The sequence below is a fragment of the Moschus berezovskii genome, chromosome 6 (assembly GCF_049115385.1).
Source record: "Moschus berezovskii isolate FMDL1 chromosome 6, NW_MosBer_1.0, whole genome shotgun sequence".
Lineage (NCBI taxonomy): Eukaryota > Metazoa > Chordata > Mammalia > Artiodactyla > Moschidae > Moschus > Moschus berezovskii.
In genome coordinates, this window is record NC_142465.1 from 84363367 (window position 1) to 84386261 (window position 22895).

Genomic DNA, 22895 nt, shown 5'->3' on the forward strand with positions numbered 1-22895 from the left:
CATCCTGACTTGGAATATGTCATCTTAATTCATTGAGTTTTCAATTTCTCAGATGTATGTTAACTTTAAAAAAAAAATAGTGTCCTAGAGTCACATAAGCTTTTAGTCAGTGCAAGAACAATTTTTGCTTTTTTTTTCTACTCTTCTTTCTTTTTAGATCATCAAAACTCCTAGGGGTTTTGGAAGGATGAGAATAATACAGTGAATTTTGTATTTAAATTTCTCTATCTGGATGTGTCAAATTCCAGGTAACTTCAATATTACATAGAAATAAAAATTCAAAAGGTCCACTGAAGAGTTCACAGATATTTCAAACATGGAGAAATTCTACTGAACTTCACCACAACGGTATAATTAGTTAATTTATATATTATAATTACGCAACATAAAAAAAAAAAAACACAAAAACAACCTTTCAGAGAAACTGTAAGATGGGGAGCCAAAACCAGAGGCCTTAAAGCAGTTTGGTTTTTGTTTTGTATCCTACTGACTTAACAGGAAGAGTTCAAATACACTCACAGAATAGGAATCAGACCCAAGTGATCCACTCATATGGGGACAAAAAGTAATTTGCTTGGCATCTCCCGGATTGTTTGAAAAACCGCAGTAAAAAACAAACGAGGAGAAATGTTTCAGAAGCCAACTCGGCTCCCTCACCCAAACCCAAACTCGAACCTGAGACTTTTTATAAAGGCGAGCTGAGCAATGGGAGGTAAAGAAAAACAGCCGGTGAACAAACCCGGGCAGGACGGGCAGGAAGCCCACCTCAGGGAGACCCTCTCTCGGTTTTCAGAAAGACGTTTCGGAAGCTCCATTTCCCTGCGGTTTCCACCCCCGCCCCGAGGCAGTGCGGACAGAAAGCCCGGGAAGAAGACGGGGGAGGCGGAGACTGGACAGGAGCGCGGAGCCGGACGGAGAGCGTGGCCGGGGGCCGCTGCTGTTGTCCGGGGTGCTGAAAAGCCGGGGACGTCCCGGGCGGCGGCGGTCACTTTCCTCTCCCGGAGCGCGGGCGGGGGGTCCGGCCGCGCACCTGCTAAGCCCGTCCTGGCCCGGGGCCTGGAGGTGCCCGCCGGTGAGGTCCCCCCAGCAGACCCTTAACGGGGAAATGATGAGGGGCAGAGGGCATCGCGGGCACAGCGGAGAGGTCCCCGGTGCCCCTTCCCCGCCGCTCCGGGCGGCCCCGCGCCGCGACCTCTCCACCTGCGCACGGACTCTCGCCGCCTCTTACCGCGGCGCCCGCAGGCTGAGCGCGAGACCAGCCGGGCGCTGGCGGAGGGTGCGGGGCGTGGGGGGAAAGCGGCGCCGGTCCCGGGATCGGGGGGTGGAGGCGATGGCGAGCGGGGCATGCGCAGTGGGGCGGAGGAGGTGGCGATGGCCCGGGGAGGCGGGGGGACTGCTGTTTATCTGCAGCTGGGCCAACTCGGCGGCGCAGGCGGCGGCGGAGCGCGGGACGCCAGCGGCCGGTCCAGCTGCCGCCGGCCATGCCCGAGCCCGTCTCCCGGCAGCTGCCGCGCACCGTCCGGGCCCCGGCCGGGGAGGATGCCAGACACCCGGGAGAGACCAGGACAGCGGCGGCGGCGCGATGGTGGTGACCAGCTCTGCCCGAGGCGGCGGCGGGGACCGCGCGCCCTCCCGGCGGCGGGACTGCGGACTCGCGCCGGCCGGAGCCGCGGCGCTGCTGGCCGGGGCGAGCTGCCTGTGCTACGGCCGCTCCCTGAGGGGCGAGTTCGTGCACGACGACGTGTGGGCGATCGTCAACAACCCCGACGTGCGGCCCGGAGCCCCGCTGCTCTGGGGCATCTTCTCCAACGATTTCTGGGGCAAGGGCATGGCCGAGAACACCAGCCACAAGTCCTACCGGCCGCTCTGCGTCCTCACCTTCAAGTGAGTCCCTCACCCTGGGCTCGCAGCCGCCGTTTCTCCTCACCGTCTACCCGGGCTGGGAGAAGTTGAGGGACCCGCTTGAGGGGCGTTTCTTTTCTTGCTGCCCCTTGCCCTCCACGCCTCCCCGCTTTCCACGGTGCCCACGCCCCTCTGCTTGGTGGTCCTCTGCCCCGCTTCTCCGGGCTCCCGGGGCGGCTCGGAAAGAGCGGGCTGCGAGTTGGGATGAGTTTCTGGAGAGTCTGCGCTCTGGGCGGGCTAGTCTCTGGGTCCAGGGCTGGAGGGGCCGTGGAGCCGCCCATGCACCCCTCACTCCCGTGGGGCTGTGGCCAAGTGAGACCAGCGCGCGCCCGACGAGGCGGTGGCTGTAGTGCTAAAGCTCCCAAGTTGAGCATTTCTCGGCGGCTGTTGGGCAGCTTTGCAGATGGGGAGTTATCAGCCCCTTAGCAGCCCTGAGCTGCCGGGGCGCGGGGGTTTGGGGAGGAAAGGACCGCGGGCAGACGCTCTCTCCCGACCTGCAGCCTTGACTGTTTCTGGAGCCTCTCGGATCTTTGGGAAGAGCCCCAGATTTAGACTTTAAAAGATGCAAAGGAGGGCAGAAAAACGTGGGGTGCTCTGAGGATGCCGGTGTCCCAGTCGAAGTAGTTTTTCTTTTACAACCTCAGAGTCATGATTCAGCATTTCAAGTGTGAATGAGGTGCAAAGGGAGTCAGATTTTTGAAGGATGGAGTATTTTCTTGAATTTAAAAAGAGGGCTAGCTTCAGATGGGAGGGGAGAAAGGCTGATTCAAGGGAGTGCTGGCTCGTTTGTCACGAGCTTGACTCAACCCATTATGATTTGGCTCAGTATTTAAGCTTATAATGTGCCGGACAAAACTGTTGAAATAATTTTGGTTCAGTATCATCAGCGTTTTAAGCCTTCTCCAACGGGTGTAATATGAACCCGTCCTTATGGTACTGGTCATATGAGACAGGGTAAGCAGCTTGAAAAGCTTGCTCAGACCGGGAGGCCCAGGTCTCTTGACAGGTGGCTGATGACTTAGAAAAGGAAACCAGAGAGATTGGACTTAATTCTTTCACTGAAAGTTGAATGTTTTCAGGAGGGCAAGGAAATTCCACATTTGACTCTGAAGGTTATTTTACAAACATTTATCCTGTTGGAAAGTGGTCTTGTTTTTCAGTTGAAAGATAACCTTTTTTGCTCATTCCTTTTTCCCCTATATGTTTTTTAAAATGGCACATTCTCAGGCGGCACAATGTGTGTAACTTCTAAGCCTACCTGCTTTTTCATTTATTACAGAGAGAGTTGTTGGTTACTTTAAGGTGTGGAAGCTCACAGCAGGAGGTGTGCTGGGCTTATACTAGCCATTCAAGACTGCCTAGGTCCCTTCTTTGAATGTTTTCCATATACAAAGTAAAGTGAAGTAAAAGTCACGAAGTGAAAGTCACTCAGTCGTATCCAACTCTTTTTGACCCCATGGACTGTACAGTCCATGGAATTCTCCAGGCCAGAATACTGGAGTGGGTAGCCTTTCCCTTCTCCAGGGTATCTTCCCAACCCAGGGATTGAACCCAGGTCTCCTGCATTGCTGGCGGATTCTTTACCAGCTGAGCCACAAGGGAAGCCTATATACAAAGGTCAGGGTCAAATGCCTGTGCCCAGTTGGTGGAGAGAGAAGAGTGTCTTCACTTCTTGGCTTTCTAAAAAGTTTGTTTAAAATTCATGCAGGAAAAAAATAAATAAAATTCATGCAGAAAGTGGCAGGGGCAGAAGACAGAGGAGGGGAGGAAAGGAGTAGACAGTGAGGCAAGACCATTGATGAAGAGGAAAACAGGCATTGAGCAGAACAGGGGCTAAGGAGAAGAACTGAGGGGGCAGAGGGCAGCTTCACTTGTGATAGTCACTGGTTAGAAAAAGCAGTCTGGTTGCTAAGATGCGTTGTTCTTTGTAGAGTATGTCTTACTGGCTGTGTCAGATATACTGTTTTGTTTTTTTTTTAAGATGATTAAGTTGCAAATCTAGAGTTCAACAGAGCACTAACTGGAAAGGAATAGTGCCTCTTCAGAAAGAGAAATTTAACTAATCTTTTTGTTCTCACAGGCATTGATTTGAAGAAGTTGTGGAGACTTTCTCATCATAGTCACCTGAGGTGCAACTGCATATCCTAGTGCAATAGTGTGAGGCTGGGCATGTATAAAGGATGATGTTAACAATGTTAGGCCCACATGACTCTGAAGGTTGTTTTGAAGAAGGACAGAAAATCACGTTTATTAACTATTTAGTGTGAATCCAGCATTGGCCTAGGAACTTTACATAGGTCATGTCTTTATGATTGTCTTTATGATTTCTAATTTAGGTAATAGGGCTTCCCAGGAGGCTCAGTGGTAAAGAATCCACCTGCCAATGCAGGAGGCACAAGAGACTTGAGTTCGATCCCGGGGTCAGGAAGAAATCTTGGAGAAGGAAACAACAACCCATTCCAGTATTCTTGTCTGGAAAATCCCATGGGCAGAGGAGCCTGGTGGGCTACAGTCACATGAGCAGAGGAGCCTGGTGGGCTACAGTCACATGAGCAGAGGAGCCTGATGGGCTACAGTCACATGAGATCACAAAGTGTTGGACAGGATTGCGCACACAAGAACAATTGGTGAAAACGCAAAGTGGCCTTTGAGATACATGCAAACTATCTTACCTGTATCTTAAGCTTTTTAAGCAAACATTTTGAAAATTTAAAGCCATTTAATTATAGCTAATTAATAAATATTGTAAGGACACCTAACATGAGATCTGCCATCTTAACAAGTTTTTGAGAGCACAATGTAGTATTTCAACTGTAGGTCCGATGTTGCGCAGCAACTCTCTAGCACTTATTCCTCTAATATAATTGAAACTGCTGCTGCTGCTGCTAAGTCGCTTCAGTCGTGTCCGACTCTGTACAAACCCACAGACAGCAGCCCACCAGGCTCCCCCGTCCCTGGGATTCTCCAGGCAAGAACACTGGAGTGGGTTGCCATTCCCTCTTCTCCAATGCATGAAAGTGAAAAGTGAAAGTGAAGTCACTCAGTCGTGTCCAACTCTTTGCGGCCCCATGGACTGCAGCCCACCAGCCTCCTCTGTCCACGGAATTCTCCAGGCAAGAGTACTGGAGTGGGTTGCCATTACCTGTCAAAATGCAACTCTTTTTTTTTTTTTTTTTTAAAGTCACAGCTCCTATTTTATTACGATCCCCATTTTACAGAATGAAAAACTAAAGCTTGACAGGATTCATCATGGCCACTTACCCAGATCACACAGTTAGTGAGTGGGAGAGGAAGGATTTGTACTCCAGAGCTCACACACTTAGCCTCCATGACGTTGGAGACAGAATCTGGAATCTGAAATGTTTATACAATTTTATCTTTATATAACTTTCAGTTCAGTTCAGTTCAGTCATTCAGTTGTGTCCAACTCTTTGAAACCCCATGAATCGCAGCACGCCAGGCCTCCCTGTCCATCACCAACTCCCGGAGTTTACCCAAACTCATGTCCATCGAGTCGGTGATGCCTCTTGATGCTGCTTTCACCTCACCCTGCCCTTGGTAACCAGTATCTTAGTATCTGTTTCTATGAGTTTGACTATTTCAGGGATCTCACATAAGTGGACTCCTGTGGCTGGCTTATTTCATGTAGCATAATACTCTCCAAGGTCTTCTGTGTTGTTGCACATTGCAGGATTTCCTCCTTTTTAAGGCTGAATAATATTACATCATGTGTATATATCACTTTTCCTTTATCCGTTCATCTGATGATGGGCACTTGATTTGTTTTTTATCTTGATTATTGTGAATAATGCTGTAGTGAACATAGGAGTACAGATATGTTTTCAAAGTCATAATTTCAATTCTTTCGGATATAGACCCTGAAGAAGGATTGCTGAATCATCTAGTAATTGTATTTTTAATTTTTGAGGAAGCTCTATCCTGTTTTCCATAGTGGCTGTACCATTTTACTTTCTTACCAGTAGTGTACAAACGGTCCCAGTTCTTCACATCTTTGCTGATGCTTACCTTTTGTTTGTTTTCATAAAAACCAATCTAACAGGAATGAAGTGGTATCTCATTGTGGCTTTGATTTGTATGATTAAAGCACAATTTGCATGATTAGTGATGTTAAGCATCTTTCCCTCTACCTGTTGGCCATTCGTATGTCTTCTTTGGAGAAATGTCTATTCAAGTCGTTCTTTGCTCATTTTTAAAATCAAGTTATTTAATTTCTTTTAAGTTGTAGAAATTCCTTATATATTTTAGATATTAATAACATGTCTGATATTTGGTTTGCAAAATTTTTCTGCTATTCTATAGGTTGTCTCTTCACTCTTGATTTTTTTCCTTTATTCTACAAAGCTTCTTTAGTTTGATATAGTCCCACTTGTCTAATTTTTGCTTCTATTGTTTGTACTTTTGTTATCGTATCTAAGAAACCATTGCCAAGCCTAACATCATGTAGTTTTCCTCTGTATTTTTCTTGTAGGAGTTTTATAGTTTCAGGTCTTATATTTAAATTTTTACTATATTTTTGGGTTGATTTTTGTATATGTTGTCAGGGTCTAATTTCATTCATTTGTATGTGGTTAGCCAGTTTTCCCAATATCATTTATTGAAGACTATCCTTTACCCATTGTATATTCTTGGAACCCTTGTCAAAGATCATTTGACCATATATACATGGGTTAATTTCTCTGTTCTTTTCCATTGATCTGTAAGTCTGTTTATACGCCAGTACTGCACTGTTTTAATTATTGTAGGATTGGAATATATTTTGAAGTCAGGAAGTGTGGTGCCTCCAGTTTTGTTCCTGTTGATCAAGGTTGCTTTTTATATTCAGGATTTTTTTATTCAATATAAAATTTATGATTTTTTTCTTTTTCTGTAAAAATGCCTTGGGATTTTGATAGGGATTACATTGAATCTATAATATATGGACATTTTAACAATATTAAGTCTTCCCATTTATGAACATGGCATGTCTTTCCATTTATTTGTGTCTTCTTTAATTTCTTTCATCAGTGATTTGTAGTTTTAATAGTGTAAGTCTTTCATCTCTTTGGTTAAATTTGCTGCTGCTACTCAGTGGCTTCAGTCGTGTCTCTTTGTGATCCCATGGACTATAGCCCATCAGGCTCCTCTGTCCATGGAATTTTCCCTCCAAGAGTGCTGGAGTGGGTTACCATGCCCTCCTCCAGAGGATCTTCCTCCTATGTCTCCTGCATTGCAGGCAGATTATTTACCGCTGAGGAAACCCCTTTGGTTAATTTTATTCCTCAGTATTTCATTCTTTTTGATGCTATAGTAAGTGAGATTTTTTTTTCCCCTTAATTTTGGATAGTTTATTATTGTATGTGCTTAGTCGCTCAGTCGTGTTTGACTCTTTGTGACCCCATGGACTGTACTGTCGCTTGCCAGGTTCCTGTATCCATGGGGATTCTCCAGGCAAGTGGGTTGCCATGCCCTTTTCCAGCAGTTTATTATTAGTGTATGGAAATACAGCTGGTATTTTATGCTGATCCTGGATGTTCATTGGAGGGACTGATGCTAAAGCTGAAACTGCAATACTTTGGCCACCTCATGAGACGAGTTGACTCACTGGAAAAGACTCTGATGCTGGGAAAGGTTGGGGGCGGGAGGAGAAGGGGACGACGGAGAATGAGATGGCTGGATGGCATCACCGACTCTGTGGACATGAGTTTGAGTGTACTCCGGGAGTTGGTGATGGACAGGGAGGCCTGGCGTGCTGTGATTCATGGGGTCGCGGAGAGTCGGACACGACTGAGCGACTGAACTGAACTGAACTGACTGAACTTTACTGAATCGTATTAGTTCTGATAGATTTTTGGTAGCACCTTTAGGGTTGTCTATATATGAGATCATGTCATCTGTAAACAGAGATAATTTTATTCTTCCTTTCTGATGTAGATCCCCTTTATTTCTTTTCCTTGCCTAAGTGCTCTACCTAGGACTTCCAGTTCTATGCTGAATAGAAATGACAGGAGTGGGCATTTATACCTTGTTCCTAATCTTAGAAGAAAAGTTTTCAATTTTTTACTGTTGACTTTAATGTTTCCAGTTTTGGGGTATTGCAAATAAAGTTGCTACAAACATTCATTTGCAGAATTTTATGTGAACATAGTTTTTATTTCTCTAGGGTAAATGTCAGGAGTACAATTGCTGGGTCATGTGGTAGTTACATGTTTAGTTTTTTGAGAAACTGACAAACTGTTTTCCATCCCATCCCATCAGCAGTGTATGTGTTATCCAGTTTCTCTGCTTCCTCACCAGGTTTTTGTCACTGTTTTTTATTGTAGCCATTCTGATAGGTGTGTAGTGACACGTCATTGTGTTTTGAATTGGCTCTAATGGCTAACTGACGGTGTTAAATATTTTTTCATGTGTCTATTTGACTTCTATATATCCTCTTTGTTAAAATTTCTCTTCATATTTTTGTCAACTTTCTAAATAGTTTTTTTTTTAATGTTGAGTTTTATGATTTCTTACTATATTCTAGATATAAATTCTTTGTCAGGATTTCCTTCTACTCTATAGTTTGTTTTTCCTTCATCTTCACGAGTTTTTGCCCAGTGCAAATCTCAAACTGATTTATTTCATTAAAGGTAGTTTGTTATCTTTGAATAAGTGAATGAATGTCACAAATACTAACAGAAATTCCCTTATAGTAAATGCTACTTAAATTTATTTATAAAGAAATGGAATGCTTGTTATCATAAAGGTGCTTGCTTGTATAGAAATATATTAATACTAATCACAGTTTTTCTTATGTAAGAAATGGGTAGAAGTTGAAGTGGGAAAGTGGATTATTAGAGTGTCTACTTTGACCAGTTTGGGGGTCCAAGCACAATGGAAGATGAAGGCAGCTTCCCAAGATGCTATGACTTTGTACCGTATCAATTTGGCTAACTGGAACCTCATCTTAGAAATTTCTTTCCTGTGCTGTACTGGGTTAGAGGGGGACAGGAGAAATTTGTTCAAGGTTTGGACAGTGAAAGTGAAATGACTGTGTTACCAAAAATGCAGTCCTGCTGCTCATTGGTAGAAAGCTAATACTTGAGAGACAAGGTTGGTGGAAAGAAAAGTTTGCTTTATTTTGGAGGCAGCAACCAGAAGAGAGGGTGGACCCGTGTCCAAAGGTTGACTCTTCACTGACAATTATTGGGCAAGAGTTTTTAAAGGGGCATTTCAGGGGTGTATAGGTGGAGGGAGGTGGCTACTTGTAGAAATAGCATAGTCAGCTCTCCTAGTCATCTTGAAATCGGTCATCACATGTCTGATCAGCTTCATTTTGATCGTTTGAAGTATAGTTGATCTTCCTTTCCAGGTCGGTTTATTCCCATTTCCTTGAGGCCCATTCTTGGAATCACCGCAGCTTATGTCATGGCTATAGTCTGGTCATCATGTAGTTATCTTCTTCCACCTGGTGGGGGGTTTCAGTATCTGCAAAGGATATAGCCTTTGCTGCTGCTGCTTCTGCTGCTAAGTCGCTTCAGTTGTGTCCGACTCTGTGCGACCCCATAGACGGCAGCCCACCAGGCTCCCCCATCCCTGGGATTCTCCAGGCAAGAACACTGGAGTGGGTTGCCATCTCCTTCTCCAATGCATGAAAGCCCTTAAGGAGGAACTGAAAGTCTTTGACTTGTTTAATGGCTAAACTGTTTAGTCTTGTTTTACTGCTTTCCTTTGCTTCTACATTCTCTCACCTCTCTGATTAAATTTATTCTTCAACTAAAGTTTTTCTACAGACAGAAGGCGGGCTGAGGACATTGGAGGTGGGGGTCTTTCCTGGGAACGTCCCACAGTGCCCTGCTCTGTTTCAGCCATGTCCTCGCTCAGAAGGTGGGTGTAGGTTTTGGTGTGTCACAGCTCATGCTGGTTGTCCCAGACTTACAGACTAACCTGCTCAGCTGTGCAGCACAGCTGATTCTGCAGCTCTTCCAGTTTTTTCCGTATCTTCTGTAGCTACTTGAAATCATGGTGCCTGTGTGTGGTCAGCTGTATGGAGACTGCTGGCCTGTTTGCAAGCCACTCCCATCATTTAAGTTGGAGCCTAGGAGGCTGCAAGAAAGAGAAGTGTATTCTAGTTCTTTGTGGATTCTAGTCCTTTCTTCTTTCCCCTACTTCAGGTTCCATCCCTCTTTCTGGAATGCCTGCCCTGCTGGCTTTCCACTTGTTACAGACACAGAAGGAGCAGCCCTGCATAGGCTATTAAATGAGTTTCTCTGGATTGTGAAAGGTCAAATCTCTGTAGCAAATTCCTTTAGCTGTATCATTCCTGGTGGTTCTGCTTCTCTGGTCAAACTTTAACTGATACAAATGATCATTTCTTTGTGTTGCTTGGAGTGAATGTAGAATTCTAATGAATTTCAGTCTCTAGTCAAATCTTCTATTTAGTCTTTTCATAATCTCATTTCCAAGGGCACACAGAAATATTTTTGGACTGTTGTAGAGCAGAATCAAAACATCTGTGAAAACTTAATCTGCAACAGTAATCTTTTTTATTTTCTTTCTTTATCCTTCACTGGCCTTGACCTGTTTTTAACACTGGAATCAGGAGAAGCGCATGAAGTCACTTTGTAGACGCTGAACTGACCGAGAACCAAACCCTGTAATGCCCACATTGAAAAATGGTCCTGATTGATTTAAAAGGTGCTTAGCTTTTTAACTTTCGTGGAGAAGCAGCTCCTGCTGAATTCTTAGCTGTGCCGTTCCACATTGAGAAGCAAGGAGAAGCTTCCTTCAGCAAGAAAGAACCGCTGGTTTTTCCATGATATAGAAGGAGAAGGAAGACAAATAAAAGACCTTGATCTCTTTCCATGCTCAGGCTATTAGATCATAGTGTTCTACTAGTTTGCTGTAAAGTTTTATTTTATTGAATGCTTCTGATGGTAATATAAACCATATGAGTGAAAGTGGGTGGTTTAAATGTCAGAGTTAAAAAATAGAATATCTTAATATGTGCAGCTGTAAGGATTTTCAACATTTTATTATTTGGATCTTGAGAGGATTTTTTGTTTTGTTTTGTTTTTTGCAGCACTTTGCAACTTTAAGGCACAAAGGATATGCCAACCATGAAAGTCAGCTCTAGCCTCTATGCCCAAAAACTAAAAAAAACAGTGGCATGTTCCTTTTGGTTCTTTTCCTTTTGATTTGACCTCTCTGGGCATTCATTTTGAAATAGTCTATTGCTACAATAGATATCTTAAGTCTGTGATAGAAGACAAGTGAAGACTGTTTAGGATGCTTGACGCGATTTTCTAGGATGTTTGGTAATGGATGTAGGTATAGCTAAGAAAAAATGTGATTGGAGGCAATGAAGATTTTTATAGAAAAAAATGAAAAAAAAGTTCTCTGAAAATTTCATTCCAGACAAAGGTTATCTTAGAAACCCCAAGAGAAGAAGGTTATGATCCTTGTCTGTTAGAATATGCTTTAGATGTAAAATAAACTTTAGACTACAGTCTGATGGTGTAGGAGGGATGGAAAATGAGAGGAATATATTTCTGAATCATGAGAGTTTTTAATAGGTAAGTTCTTCAAATCCTGAAGGTTTGGAAAACTTCTTCTGAAGCAGTCATTTTTGTTTTAATAAAAAATGTGTTTTCTATCATCCTTGGGAGCTACATTCAGCTTTTTCAAACTTTGATTATGTAATCTCCCCACTTAAAAGGGGGATGAGGAATGCTGATATTGCATCAGTAATGGCCTTGTTCCCTTTCCAAATGATGAGAGATGGCTCCTGTTTGATCTGACCCTGGCCACACCCTGACCTATAGTCTTCAGTCTCCACCTCATCCTCTCTGTGTCACGTTGTAGAGTCTGTATTCCTGGCACAGGTCAAACTTGGCTCCCAAGGGATTTTGCAGTTGGCTTCTTCCTGGAATGCTCTTTCCCCAGGTCCGTGCATTGCTTCTTCTCTCACCACCTTCAGTCTCTGCTCAAATGTCGTTTCATCCCATATGCCTTCCCTGGCCACCCAATCTGAAATAGCAGGCACTCGTCTGTGTGCCATCCTTACTCTCAGACTCTCCTACACTCTTTGCCTTGGTAGCCCTCAGTGTTATCTGGCATCATGCATCTATTGCTGCTTTTTTGTCTCCTCACTACTGTCTGAGCTCTATGAGGTTTATCTTAAGCACCTGGAACAGTGCCTGACATGCAACATAGGAGCTTGATAAATTAATTGTTTAAATCATGTTTGTGAAGGCCTAACTCCTTCAGGTAAATGTTTAGGTAGGTAAATATTCAGGTAATGATTTAGGTAGGGTTACACCCTTACAGGGCTTCCCATGTGGCTCTGCAGTAAAGATCTGCCTGCCAATGCAGGATATCCCTGGGTTGGGAAGATCCCTGGAGAAGGGAATGGCAACCAACTCCAGAATTCTTGCCTGAAGAATCAAAAGGAGAGAGGAGCCTGGTGGGCTACAGTCCCTGGGGTCACAGAATCAGACATTACTTAGCAACTAAACAACGTCAACAACACCCTTACAAGGTAGAGGGAAAAGTCTGCTGGACTTATTTCTTGGCTTATGCATCTTTTTCCCTTCCTCTATCAAAGACAAAAGTGGGAGCAGACCAGGAATTTTCTGGACACTCAGAGAGTTGCAGTGGGTCCTACTTACTAGAAGGTGAAGGGTCAGCTCTGATCCTGAAAGGGCTCCTATGGCTCTGCTGTAACCCTGCTGAGACTGTGACCCTTTGTGGAGAATGGGATCTTTAGCACTTTTAAATCATGAGCTTCTTTTGTGGCAGACTGAATCATTATGGTTGGAGGGGGTCGGGGTGCTTGCTGTAAACTGGACACACTTCTGGCAAACCCCAGAATTACATGGGATTCTCTCCACACCCTGCTCATGGAGACCCAAATTCCTCCATGCCAGTGTCCTGCTATCTGTAATGAAAGGCCTTTTTTTTTTTTCCCAGTTAATGAGTTAGACAATGAAATATCATTTCTGGTTGGATTAAATGGAGTATACGTGTGTGCGTGTGTGCTGAGTCACTTTAGTTGTGTCTAACTCTTTGCGACTCCACAGATTATTGTAGCTCACCAGGCTCCTCTGTCCATGGGATTCTCCAGGCAAGAATACTGGAGGGAAATGCCATACCCTCGCCTCCTCCAGGGGATCTTCCCGACCCAGGGATCGAACCTAAGTCTCATGTCTCATGCATGCGGGTTCTTTACCACTAGGGCCACCTGAGAAGCCCACATGGAGTATAAGGACCTAAAAATACTTTCTCAAGGGAGCTATGGTTAAGTGGGAGAGACTTCCTCTTCCCCGCAGCTGTGCAGGAATTTGTCTGGCTTTTCCCCAGGTTTCTGGGAAGGAGCTTCTAAATCATTCGAGTTTCCAGAGTGATAGGAGTGATTTTGTTGTTCATGGGGACTCCCTGGGACCACACCTGAGTTTATGCTAAGGAGGAGTTGACTCATGGTGGGCCTCCAGATAGCTTTAGAATGCAGCTGGTCTTGCTGGAAAGACTAGTCTTATGATTAAAGAGTTGGGACTTGGAGTCAGATGATTTTTGTTTCTAAGCTAGGCTTGCTGGTAACGATGCTGTGGCACTGGCTTTTGAGAAGAGGACATTATTGTGAGGTCAAGCAGCATGGAGACAGCAAGCAGGGTTCAAGCTTTTATGGTTAGTGGAGGAGTGTCGGTGTGCAGAAGAGCTGTTGGGTAGTTTGGATTGGAGGACTTGGTTACTTGGCCACTGATGATAAGGTGTGATGAAGGGGTGTCATATTGGATCTTCCTGAACAATGGATCGTTCACTTCTGAAAGGCATTCAGGTTGCAGTCATGTTCCTGTCCTTTAGTTCCCTGTTGGGGGCTGGGGGGTAGGGTTGAGGGCAGAGAAACTTTGATTCCGGGTGTTATCTGAGGTCACAATTTTCTCCTCAGAGCATGCCTCAGCTGCATGACTTGTGGTTTTATTCTGTTGTCTCTGAAAAACAACTTGGTGTCTTGTTAGAAACAGCATGGGGCCAGTTTGAGTTGGTTCTTCAGGTACAGTATCTAGGAAGACCCTACCTTCCCACCTCTGGGAAGGGAAAGGGGTGTTGAAGCGGCCAGTGATGGAATCAGTTAGCTTCCCCACTGAAACCCTGGTCAAGCTTGGTTGTGATTTCCTGGTCGGCATTTCTACATTTCTGGTGTGCTGAGGGGCTGATGTGTCCTGAAGACACCGAAGGCTCGTGCTTAGGACCCTTTCAGACTTGGCCCTGTGGGTCTTTTTTTTTTTTCCTATCAGTTTTGGTTCATATCTTTTTTATTAAAACTGTAATCATAAAAGAGTATCATGCTTGGAGTGGGAGGTAGGAGGGAGGTTCAAGAGGGAGGGAACATATGTATACCCTTGTTGTTATATGGCAGAAACCAATACTATATTGTAAAGCAGTTATACTCTAATTAAAATTAAAGACATTAATTAAAAAATAAGTATCATGCTTTCCTGAATTCTATGAGTCGTTCTTACAAATTGTTGAATCTAAGGGAATCATGGGAACCCCTGAATTTATGACCGGGAGGTCAGATGTGCAGGTGGTCTGGTGTCTGAAGTGAGGGAGTCTCGGGCAGGGCTGTGTCAGGTAGCTGGTGTCTGAATGGCATTGCATCCAAGAACTCCACCAGACATACATACCTTGAAAAGAAATAAACCCATTCTCTTAAAATTGACAGGTCAGTTATAGTTATATATATTTGGTATTGATCTGTTAATTTTCATCCTTTGCGGACTCACGTTTTCTGGGACTCTCTTCCTTCTACGGCCTCTGATCTTCCTGCCCTGTTTCCCTACCCTTTCTTTGCTCAGTCTCTATTCTGAATACTCATGTGATAGCAGTGACTGTGGCCCCCTCCTGACCAGCTCCACGCAGCCTGGTCCTTCCCTACAGCTTCCTCAGAGCCGGGGTGGGAGGCTGGGGGTATATTCTGCCTTTCCTCCGGGCACCGTCTCCTCTCTCAGCGCTCCTATTTGCACTGGTGCCTGTGAATCACATCCTTTGGTTCTTTAGAGACATGAAGTGATGCTGATTTGTTGATTTGTTCCCAGTGCTGGAGGGAATGCAGAAGAAAAGCAACCAAAATGATGAAGGGCCTAAGGGACAGGCCTTAGAGGAAAAAGGAGGAGATCCAGATGTTGTTGTTTATTGGCTGAATGATCTAAGAAGACTATGGGAAGCACTTAGAAGCATTTGAGAGCTGTAATGAAGGCAGGAGATGAGAAGAAAAATGAGTGGTGAGAGAGGAAGACAGGAGAATTAGTACTGGGCTGTGGAAAGTCACCAGAGAAGTGTGGGAGAAGCCATCACTTGAGACCCCAAAAACAGAAGACGAGGGGTACCTTTAGTTTTTTCTTTCCCCCGCTTATGGTTTTTACTGGAAAAGAATGTATGTTATGTTATTGCTGAGAAACCTGGATTTTTTCTGGTGAACATAGCAACCATATGCAGCTTTCCCTTAAGATTTGAGACCTGAGCATTACAGTTCTGAGTATCACCTGTCTTGAATTATTGGGTTGCTTAGGGCAGATCTCTGGGCCCCGTCTCAGATCTACTGACTTAGACTATCTTGGGATGGGATCAGGGAATCAGCAATTATATCCAGCACACTGGTGATTCAGAATCCCGGGAACCACTGCGACTCAGTGGGGTCTATGTTTAATGAGGTTGAGATGCCAAAATCTGCCTGGCATAACAGAGAAAGGAATTCAGAAGCTCATTGAGGTGGAAACGTTGAGGTCCATTCATTACATCGTCTACATATACCTTCCTGGTACCCCCTATCCTGCATCCCCTGAGAGGGCCAAATGCTTCTCTCTGCACTGAGGCATTGAGAAATACGTAAATAGGAGAGTGCCTGCAAAGTTGGGAAGCTCTGTGGCACTTCTTTTCTGTTGACCAAGTGTGATGTGGGAGATGTTGCCACGGTGGTGGGCTTTCTGACTCCAGTGGGGTTGATGGGACCCTGGAGTTCCAGAGGCCAGGTGACAGAGCTTAGCGGCCAAAGTCTAGGTGAAAGCATTGACATGGCAGGCATGAGGATGTGGTGAGAACTGGAATGTTATGACCCATCGGAATGGTGACGTGAAGTGGACAGGCAGCCCTCTTAAATGTTACTTGACCTATTTATATAACCAGGAAAATTCCAGGTTCAGGGCCCCAAACTAGACCTGAGTCACCATGATGGAGAGCCAAGACCTCGCCCAGTTTCCATACCCCGGCCACTTCACTAAGGTATGGCCCTTTGCCTGCAATGGAGTAGGGGTCCCCTTGAGGATGGACCCTAGTATATTTTCGAGTAGAAGTCTCTTCCAGAGATAAACCTGCTTTTGTTTTCTTCTAAATCAGAGGTATTTTTCAAGAGGAAAATTAAAGTGATGGACTTTATCTGGAGCTCTAGGCTGTGAGAGTGTGCATTCAGTTCAGTTCAGTCGCTCATTCGTGTCCGACTCTTTGCAACCCCATGAACTGCAGAACGGAGGCCTCCATGTCCATCACCAACTCCTGGAGTTCACTCAAACTCATGTCCACAGAGTTGGTGATGCCATCCAGGCGTCTCATCCTCTGTTGTCCCCTTCTCCTCCTCAATCTTTCCCAGCATCAGGGTCTTTTTAAATGAGTCAGCTCTTCGCATCAATGGCCAAAGTATTGGAGTTTCAGCTTCAACATCAGTCCTTCCATGGAACACCCAGGACTGATCTCCTTTAGAATGGACTGGGTGGATCTCCTTGCAGTCCAAGGGATTCTGAAGAGTCTTCTAACACCACAGTTCAAAAGCATCAATTCTTCTGTGCTTACCTTTCTTTATAGTCCAACTCTCACATCCACACATGACTACTAGAAAAACCATAGCCTTGATTAGACGGAACTTTGTTGACAGAGTAATGTCTCTGCTTTTTAATATGCTGTCTAGGTTGGTCATAACTTTCCTTCCAAGGAGTAAGCATCTTTTAATTTCATGGCTGCAGTCACCATCTGCAGTGATTTTGGAGCCCCAAAAAATAAAGCCACTGTTTCCACTGTTTCCCCATCTATGTGCCATGAAGTGATGGGACCAGATGCCATGATCTTTGTTTTCTGAATGTTGAACTTTAAGCCACCTTTTTCACTCTCCTCTTTCACTTTCATCAAGAGGCTTTGTAGTTCCTCTTCACTTTCTGCCATAAGGGTGGTGTCATCTGCACATCTGAGGTTATTGATATTTCTCCCGGCAATCTTGATTCCAACTTGTCCTTCATGCATCTCAGCATTTCTCATGATGTATTCTGCATCTAAGTTAAATAAGCAGGGTGACAATATACAGCCTTGACGTACTCCTTTTCCTGTTTGGAACCAATCTGATGTTCCATATCCAGTTCTAACTCTTGCTTCCTGACCTGCGTATAGGTTTCTCAAGAGGCAGGTCAGGTGGTCTGGTATTCCCATCTCTTTCAGAATTTTCCACAGTTTATTGTGATCCACACAGTCAAAGGCTTTGGCATAGTCAATGAAGCAGAAATAGATGTTTTTCTGGAACTCTCTTGCTTTCTCCATGATCCAGTGGATGTTGGCAATTTGATTTCTGGTTCCTCTGCCTTTTCTAAAACCAGCTTGAACATCTGGAAGTTCACAATTCACATATTGCTGAAGCCTGGCTTGGAGAATTTTGACCATGACTTTACTAGCGTGTGAGATAAGTGCAATTGTGCGGTAGTTTGAGCATTCTTTGGCATTGCCTTTCTTTGGTCATTCAGGTATGACCTAAATCAAATCCCTTATGATTATACAGTGGAAGTGACAAATAGATTTAAGGGACTAGATGATGGATAGAGTGCCTGATGAACTATGGATGGAGGTTCGTGACATTGTACAGGAGACAGGGATCAAGACCATCCACAAGAAAAAGAAATTCAAAAAAGCAAAATGGCTGTCTGAGTAGGCCTTACAAATAGCTGTGAAAAGAAGAGAAGCAAACGTCAAAGGAGAAAAGGAAAGATATACCCATTTGAATGCAGAGATCCAAAGAATAGCAAGGAGAGATAAGAAAGCCGCCTTCAGGGATCAATGCAAAGAAATAGAGGAAAATAATAGAATGGGAAAGACTAGAGATCTCCTCAAGAAAATTAGAGATACCAAGGGAACATTTCATGCAAAGATGGGCTCAATAAAGGACAGAAATGGTATGGACCTAACAGAAGCAGAAGAGTGTGCGTTACTGGGGGGCAAAACCAGTGAGTCTTTTTCTCCCCTCCTCACCCCTCCTCCTGTGACTCCTTGGTGCCACACTGTGTGACCCTGTGGTCTTTCCTGGGCACTGGTGCCCTCCAATTGCTGTGTGCTACATGTGGCCCCTCCCTTTTCTGGGCAGTTTTACAAGGAGGCAGAGGAGTTCAGATGGAGAAGGGGCTGTTTGCCTTTTATCTGCCAAAGTCTGGAAGCCTTTCAGCCAGGCAGACATGACTATTAAGATTTTTTTAGGAAAAAAGTTTTATTTCCTACTGCTTGGCTTAGTTTTAAATTAGAATGAAAGTTAAATCAAATAAACTTAGAGATTATTTGAGTAGAAAGAAAAGATGGGTTTTTTCCAACTTCCAGCTTAATGTCAGTTTATTTGTTCATTCATAAACCTTCATTTAGAATCTACTGTGTTCCAACTGAGATGGATACAATGACAAAAACGCTAATTTCTAACAATGAATGAAAAATTCTCATAACACTTGAGGGATATAGTAAAAGAGTTTCAAAACTGATTAAATGCTGAAATGGAAGTACATTCATGGTGACATGAAACATGAGATTGTTCTCTGTCGATGGTATTTAAGATAGGCTGTTATCAGGCTTCTGTGTGAACATTCCTGCTTATCCCACCACTGATTTTAGTTTCAGATATTACATTTTTCTTTGAGCTGAAGTCTGCCCCCCAAGTAGTTGGAAGACCCCGTCGCAAATTATGAGTACTTGAACCACCTAAATTGGCACCCAGGTATTTATTTCCATGCGGCCATGGAGGCCCAGAGTTGCCACGTCTTTTAAGATTTGAAGAAGAGTTGGAAATTTTTATATGAAATCACCTGTTTTATTGCATGATAGCACGTACCAAGGATAGACACTGGGGTTAAAGCTGTTAATATGCCAAAGAGCCTTTCCCCCGTAAAACTTGGTTTCATACCTGTCTGTCATCTTTCTGCAGGCTGAGCATTACCCATTCCTCAAAACTACCTCCCTGAGACATCACTTTGAGACTCCCTCCCCCAGCATCCTGAAGCTGTCCTGTGAAGGTGCTCCAGCATTTAAGTAACACCCTGAGGGGCTGCTGCCCTGTGTTGTATATCACCCCCTTCCCTCTCCCGTCCATAGGGAGAACGCCTCTATCTTCCTTATCTCAGTACCTGGTAGGTTCTCCTACTGCTGGAATTCTCTCACTATGAATTACTTTTCTCTTTCTCCTACTATGCTATTAACTCCTTGGTGGCAGGTGCCATGTATTCTGTTTGTTCCTCTGGGCCCTACATTATACCCAGCAACTAGCAGGTATTCAGTAAATATCTGTTAGAGTGCACTGAAATGAAAAATACTGACTTAGGCAGTTCCCTGACTATCCGTGTTGGTGCTTTGGTCTGTTTTGATAGCTAAGACACAGTAACTCTGACTTTAGGGTAGACGAACAACCCTTGGACAATACCACACGTAGAATTTTAATCTGGATTGCAAGGATTTTGTTCCATTTTGTGTCTAAATGTGGGTCTTTACTGTTATCCATATTCTGTCTAATTCTGTTAGAATTAGCTATCAGTTTGAGTCACTTAAGCTCTTTGTGAAGCTCAGTCTTCAGTATAGTTCTCTCCTTCCCTGATACAGGCCATGTGCAGGCGTGGTTAGCATACACTACGGATTCATTTAAGCCTTTGATAAAAATATTGGACAGACCAGAGATATTATCAGAACACTGTGACATACCCTGGAGGTCTCCAGCCAAGGAGACATTGATTTAGTCTTCACCACTCTGTTAGCTCATATCTATTTTATTCTGTCTTGTGTGCCAGGAGATTCTGAGAGCGCCTATTGAATGACATTGTTTAAGATGTAGCATGTCTATCACACCCCTCTCCAGAAGTTAATCAGTTAAATCCCTTTTTGTGAACCTGTAGTAACTCTCAGAATCAGAGATTCTTTTTTCAGTGCTCACACATAGGATATATTCAAAAACTTTGTTACCATTTCATCTTAAGCTCGCTTATCTATTGTTTGGAGAGTTCAAGCTCCATCTTTTTAGATATCTGGGAAATTCTCATAACTAGATTTTCGGTGACTTCTCAAAGCTTAGATTGAGGTACCAGGTGAGGGGCTTTCACACTGTTATCCATACAGAGGTTCCCCATTCAGCAACTTATTTTTATATTTTTGGATCTAATTGAATTCATTTACAGCACCAAGCACTCACTCATAATCAATTTCCAGAAGTAATCTATATGGATAACATCTGCACATTTTTAGATATGATACATATAGACACATGGGTGAGTCATGCCTACTATTTTATATCATTTTGGAAGGGGAAAGGTGTGTATGTTAAGTATCTCGTAAACATGTCATAACATAGTAATAACATCATCTTTAATGATGGTTTTACTTGTTAAATGGTTGAATAACAAATAAATTGGAAAAATAACAAATCCTCTGTCTTTTTTTTAAAAAACAGTGCTATTATTTGTAATCCAGGGTTATGATCTAAAGTATATCATCAGTGGGAATGTGCTTAGTCACTCAGTCGTTTCTAACTCTTTGTGACCCTGTGAACTGTAGCCCACCAGGCTCCTCTGTCCATGGGATTTCCAGGCAAGAATACTGGAGTGTGTTGCCATTTCCTTCTTCAGGGAATAGATAAATACATAAAGGTTTATTAGATGTTTTGCCATCTCTGTGTTGCCGTTTTTATAAGTAACACAATCTTTGTACATTGACAGGAACATTCCTCTTTCTTCCTCTACATAATATAGTCACAAGATTTCTAACACCAGATATGTGGGTTTATCCTACACCAGACAATTCTCTCACACTTGCTAGGTGTCCTGGAAATCAATTCAATTTGGACACTGTCTACCTGGAGTTAACATCAGATCCACCAGGTTACCGGCTCAGTTCTACAAGAGTGCCCCCACTTCAGATGGCAATCACAAGTACTGGTCCTCAGGTTACTCACATTTATGTCTGACTTGGCCACAAGTTGGGTCTTCCCTGGTTACTCAGACGGTAAAGAATCTCTCAGCGATGCAGAAGACCCAGTTTGATCCCTGCGTCAGAAAGATCCCCTGGAGAAGGGAGTGGCTACCAGCTCCAGTATTCTTGGCCTGGAGAATTCCATGGACAGAGGAACCTGGCAAGCTACAGACTTTGGGGGTCTCAAAGAGTCAGACATGACTGAGAGTCTTAACACTTTCACTTTTTGACTACAAGTTGGGGTTTCCCATGACCTCCCCCTTGAGACTGAAAATTTGCTATAATGGCTTACAGAATTCAGGGAAACCAGTTTGTTATATAAAGAAGGGCATGATAAACGGTACAGATAATAGCCAGATGAAGAAATGTATAGGGCAGAGCCTGCAGAGTCCTGAATACAGGAGCTTCTGTCCCTGTGGAGTTGGGTTCTGTCACTCTGCTGAACACTGACATGTTCACCAACCTGGAAGCCTTCCAAACCCCATAGTTCCGGGAATGTTTTTTGGCAGTGTCATCATGTAGGCGTGATCAATTATTAGCTCAGCCTCCCTCAACTCTCCTCTTCCTGAGGATGGGGGTGGACTAAAAGTTCCACGCTTCTAATCACACGTGGTCTTTCTCGTGACCAGCTCCCATTCTGAAGCCACCCAGGAGCCCGGTAAGAATCTTAAGCCTTGTTAAGACAAAAGTCACTCCTATCTCCCAGGGAATTCTAAGAGATTTAGGAGCTCTGTGTCAGGAGCCAGAGCCAAACACCAAGTATTAGAACAAAAGGTGCTCCCAGTGCTCTTATCACTTAGGAAACTGCAAGGAATTTAGGAGAATGGTGCCAGGAACTTGCGGCAAAGACAAAATATTAAAACAAAAGATATTTGTAGCACCTTTATCGCTTAGGAAATTACAAAGGTTTTAGGGTCTCTAACCAGGAGTTGGGATGAAGATCAAAATATATATTCTTATTGCATCACAGTATCACATATGTATGTGTATATATATCTTTGAATACTTTTCTGTTTTTTCCTTACAGAATATTTCTAGAAGTGGAATTTTGGGGCAAAGGGTGTTCAATTTGTAAAGCCTTTTATATATATTGACAACCTAGAGACCTATCACATGTGAGATTGCCTGTTTTCTCTCACTGAGACAAATGTGAATGAAATTTAAATGAATGGCTTAGCTTGTCTGGAAAACTCAGCCTGGTGAAGTGGAAACAGTATAAAATCAACATCAGGGGAGTGGGCTGTCATGGGACCACCCCCACCTTCCCCGAGGACAGGGACTCGGTCTCATCCTTCTCACAGCTCCTCCATCCTGTGCTTTCTTTCTTTCTTTTTTAAAATCTTATATATTTAATTTTGGCTGTACTGGGTCTTCATTGCTAAGCAGGCTACTCTCTAATTTTGGTGCAGACGCTTCTCATTGTGGTGGCTTCTCTTGCTGGAAAGCTTGGACTTTAGGGATCACGGGCTTCAGTAAGTGGGCTCAGGAGTTGAGGCTCTCGGGCTCCAGAGCACAGGCTCAGTAGTTGTGGCACACCAGCTTAGTTGCTCTGCAGCATTTGGGATCTTCTTGGACCAGGGATCAAACCCATGTCTCCATGCATTGGCAGGTGGGTTCTTTACCACTGAGCCAGCAGGAAGCCCCATCCTGTGCTTTCTGATTTCCAGCAGCTCTCTTACCATGTGTAGGTCCTCTTGTCCTGGAATGGCAGGGATGCTGTTCTCCCTTCTTTAGCCAAACACACCAGTCCCGTTGTTCACGGCCCTTTCTTCTTT

The 22895-nt window shown here is 44.0% G+C and overlaps 1 protein-coding gene across 3 annotated transcripts in view; it reads left to right on the forward strand.

The window, feature by feature from the left end:
• Window positions 1-1315: 1315 nt before the first annotated feature.
• LOC129536597 (protein O-mannosyl-transferase TMTC1) overlaps window positions 1316-22895 on the forward strand; it is a 314118-nt gene continuing 292538 nt past the window's right edge. For 2 of the 3 annotated variants that reach the window (XM_088837251.1, XM_088837252.1), the window contains exon 1: window positions 1432-1884. In XM_088837251.1, coding sequence (XP_088693377.1) covers window positions 1583-1884 — 302 coding nt within the window. In that variant the 5' untranslated portion in view covers window positions 1432-1582. Of the gene's footprint in view, window positions 1885-22895 lie in introns of all 3 variants that reach the window. The other variant, XM_055395612.2, reaches the window with a different exon arrangement.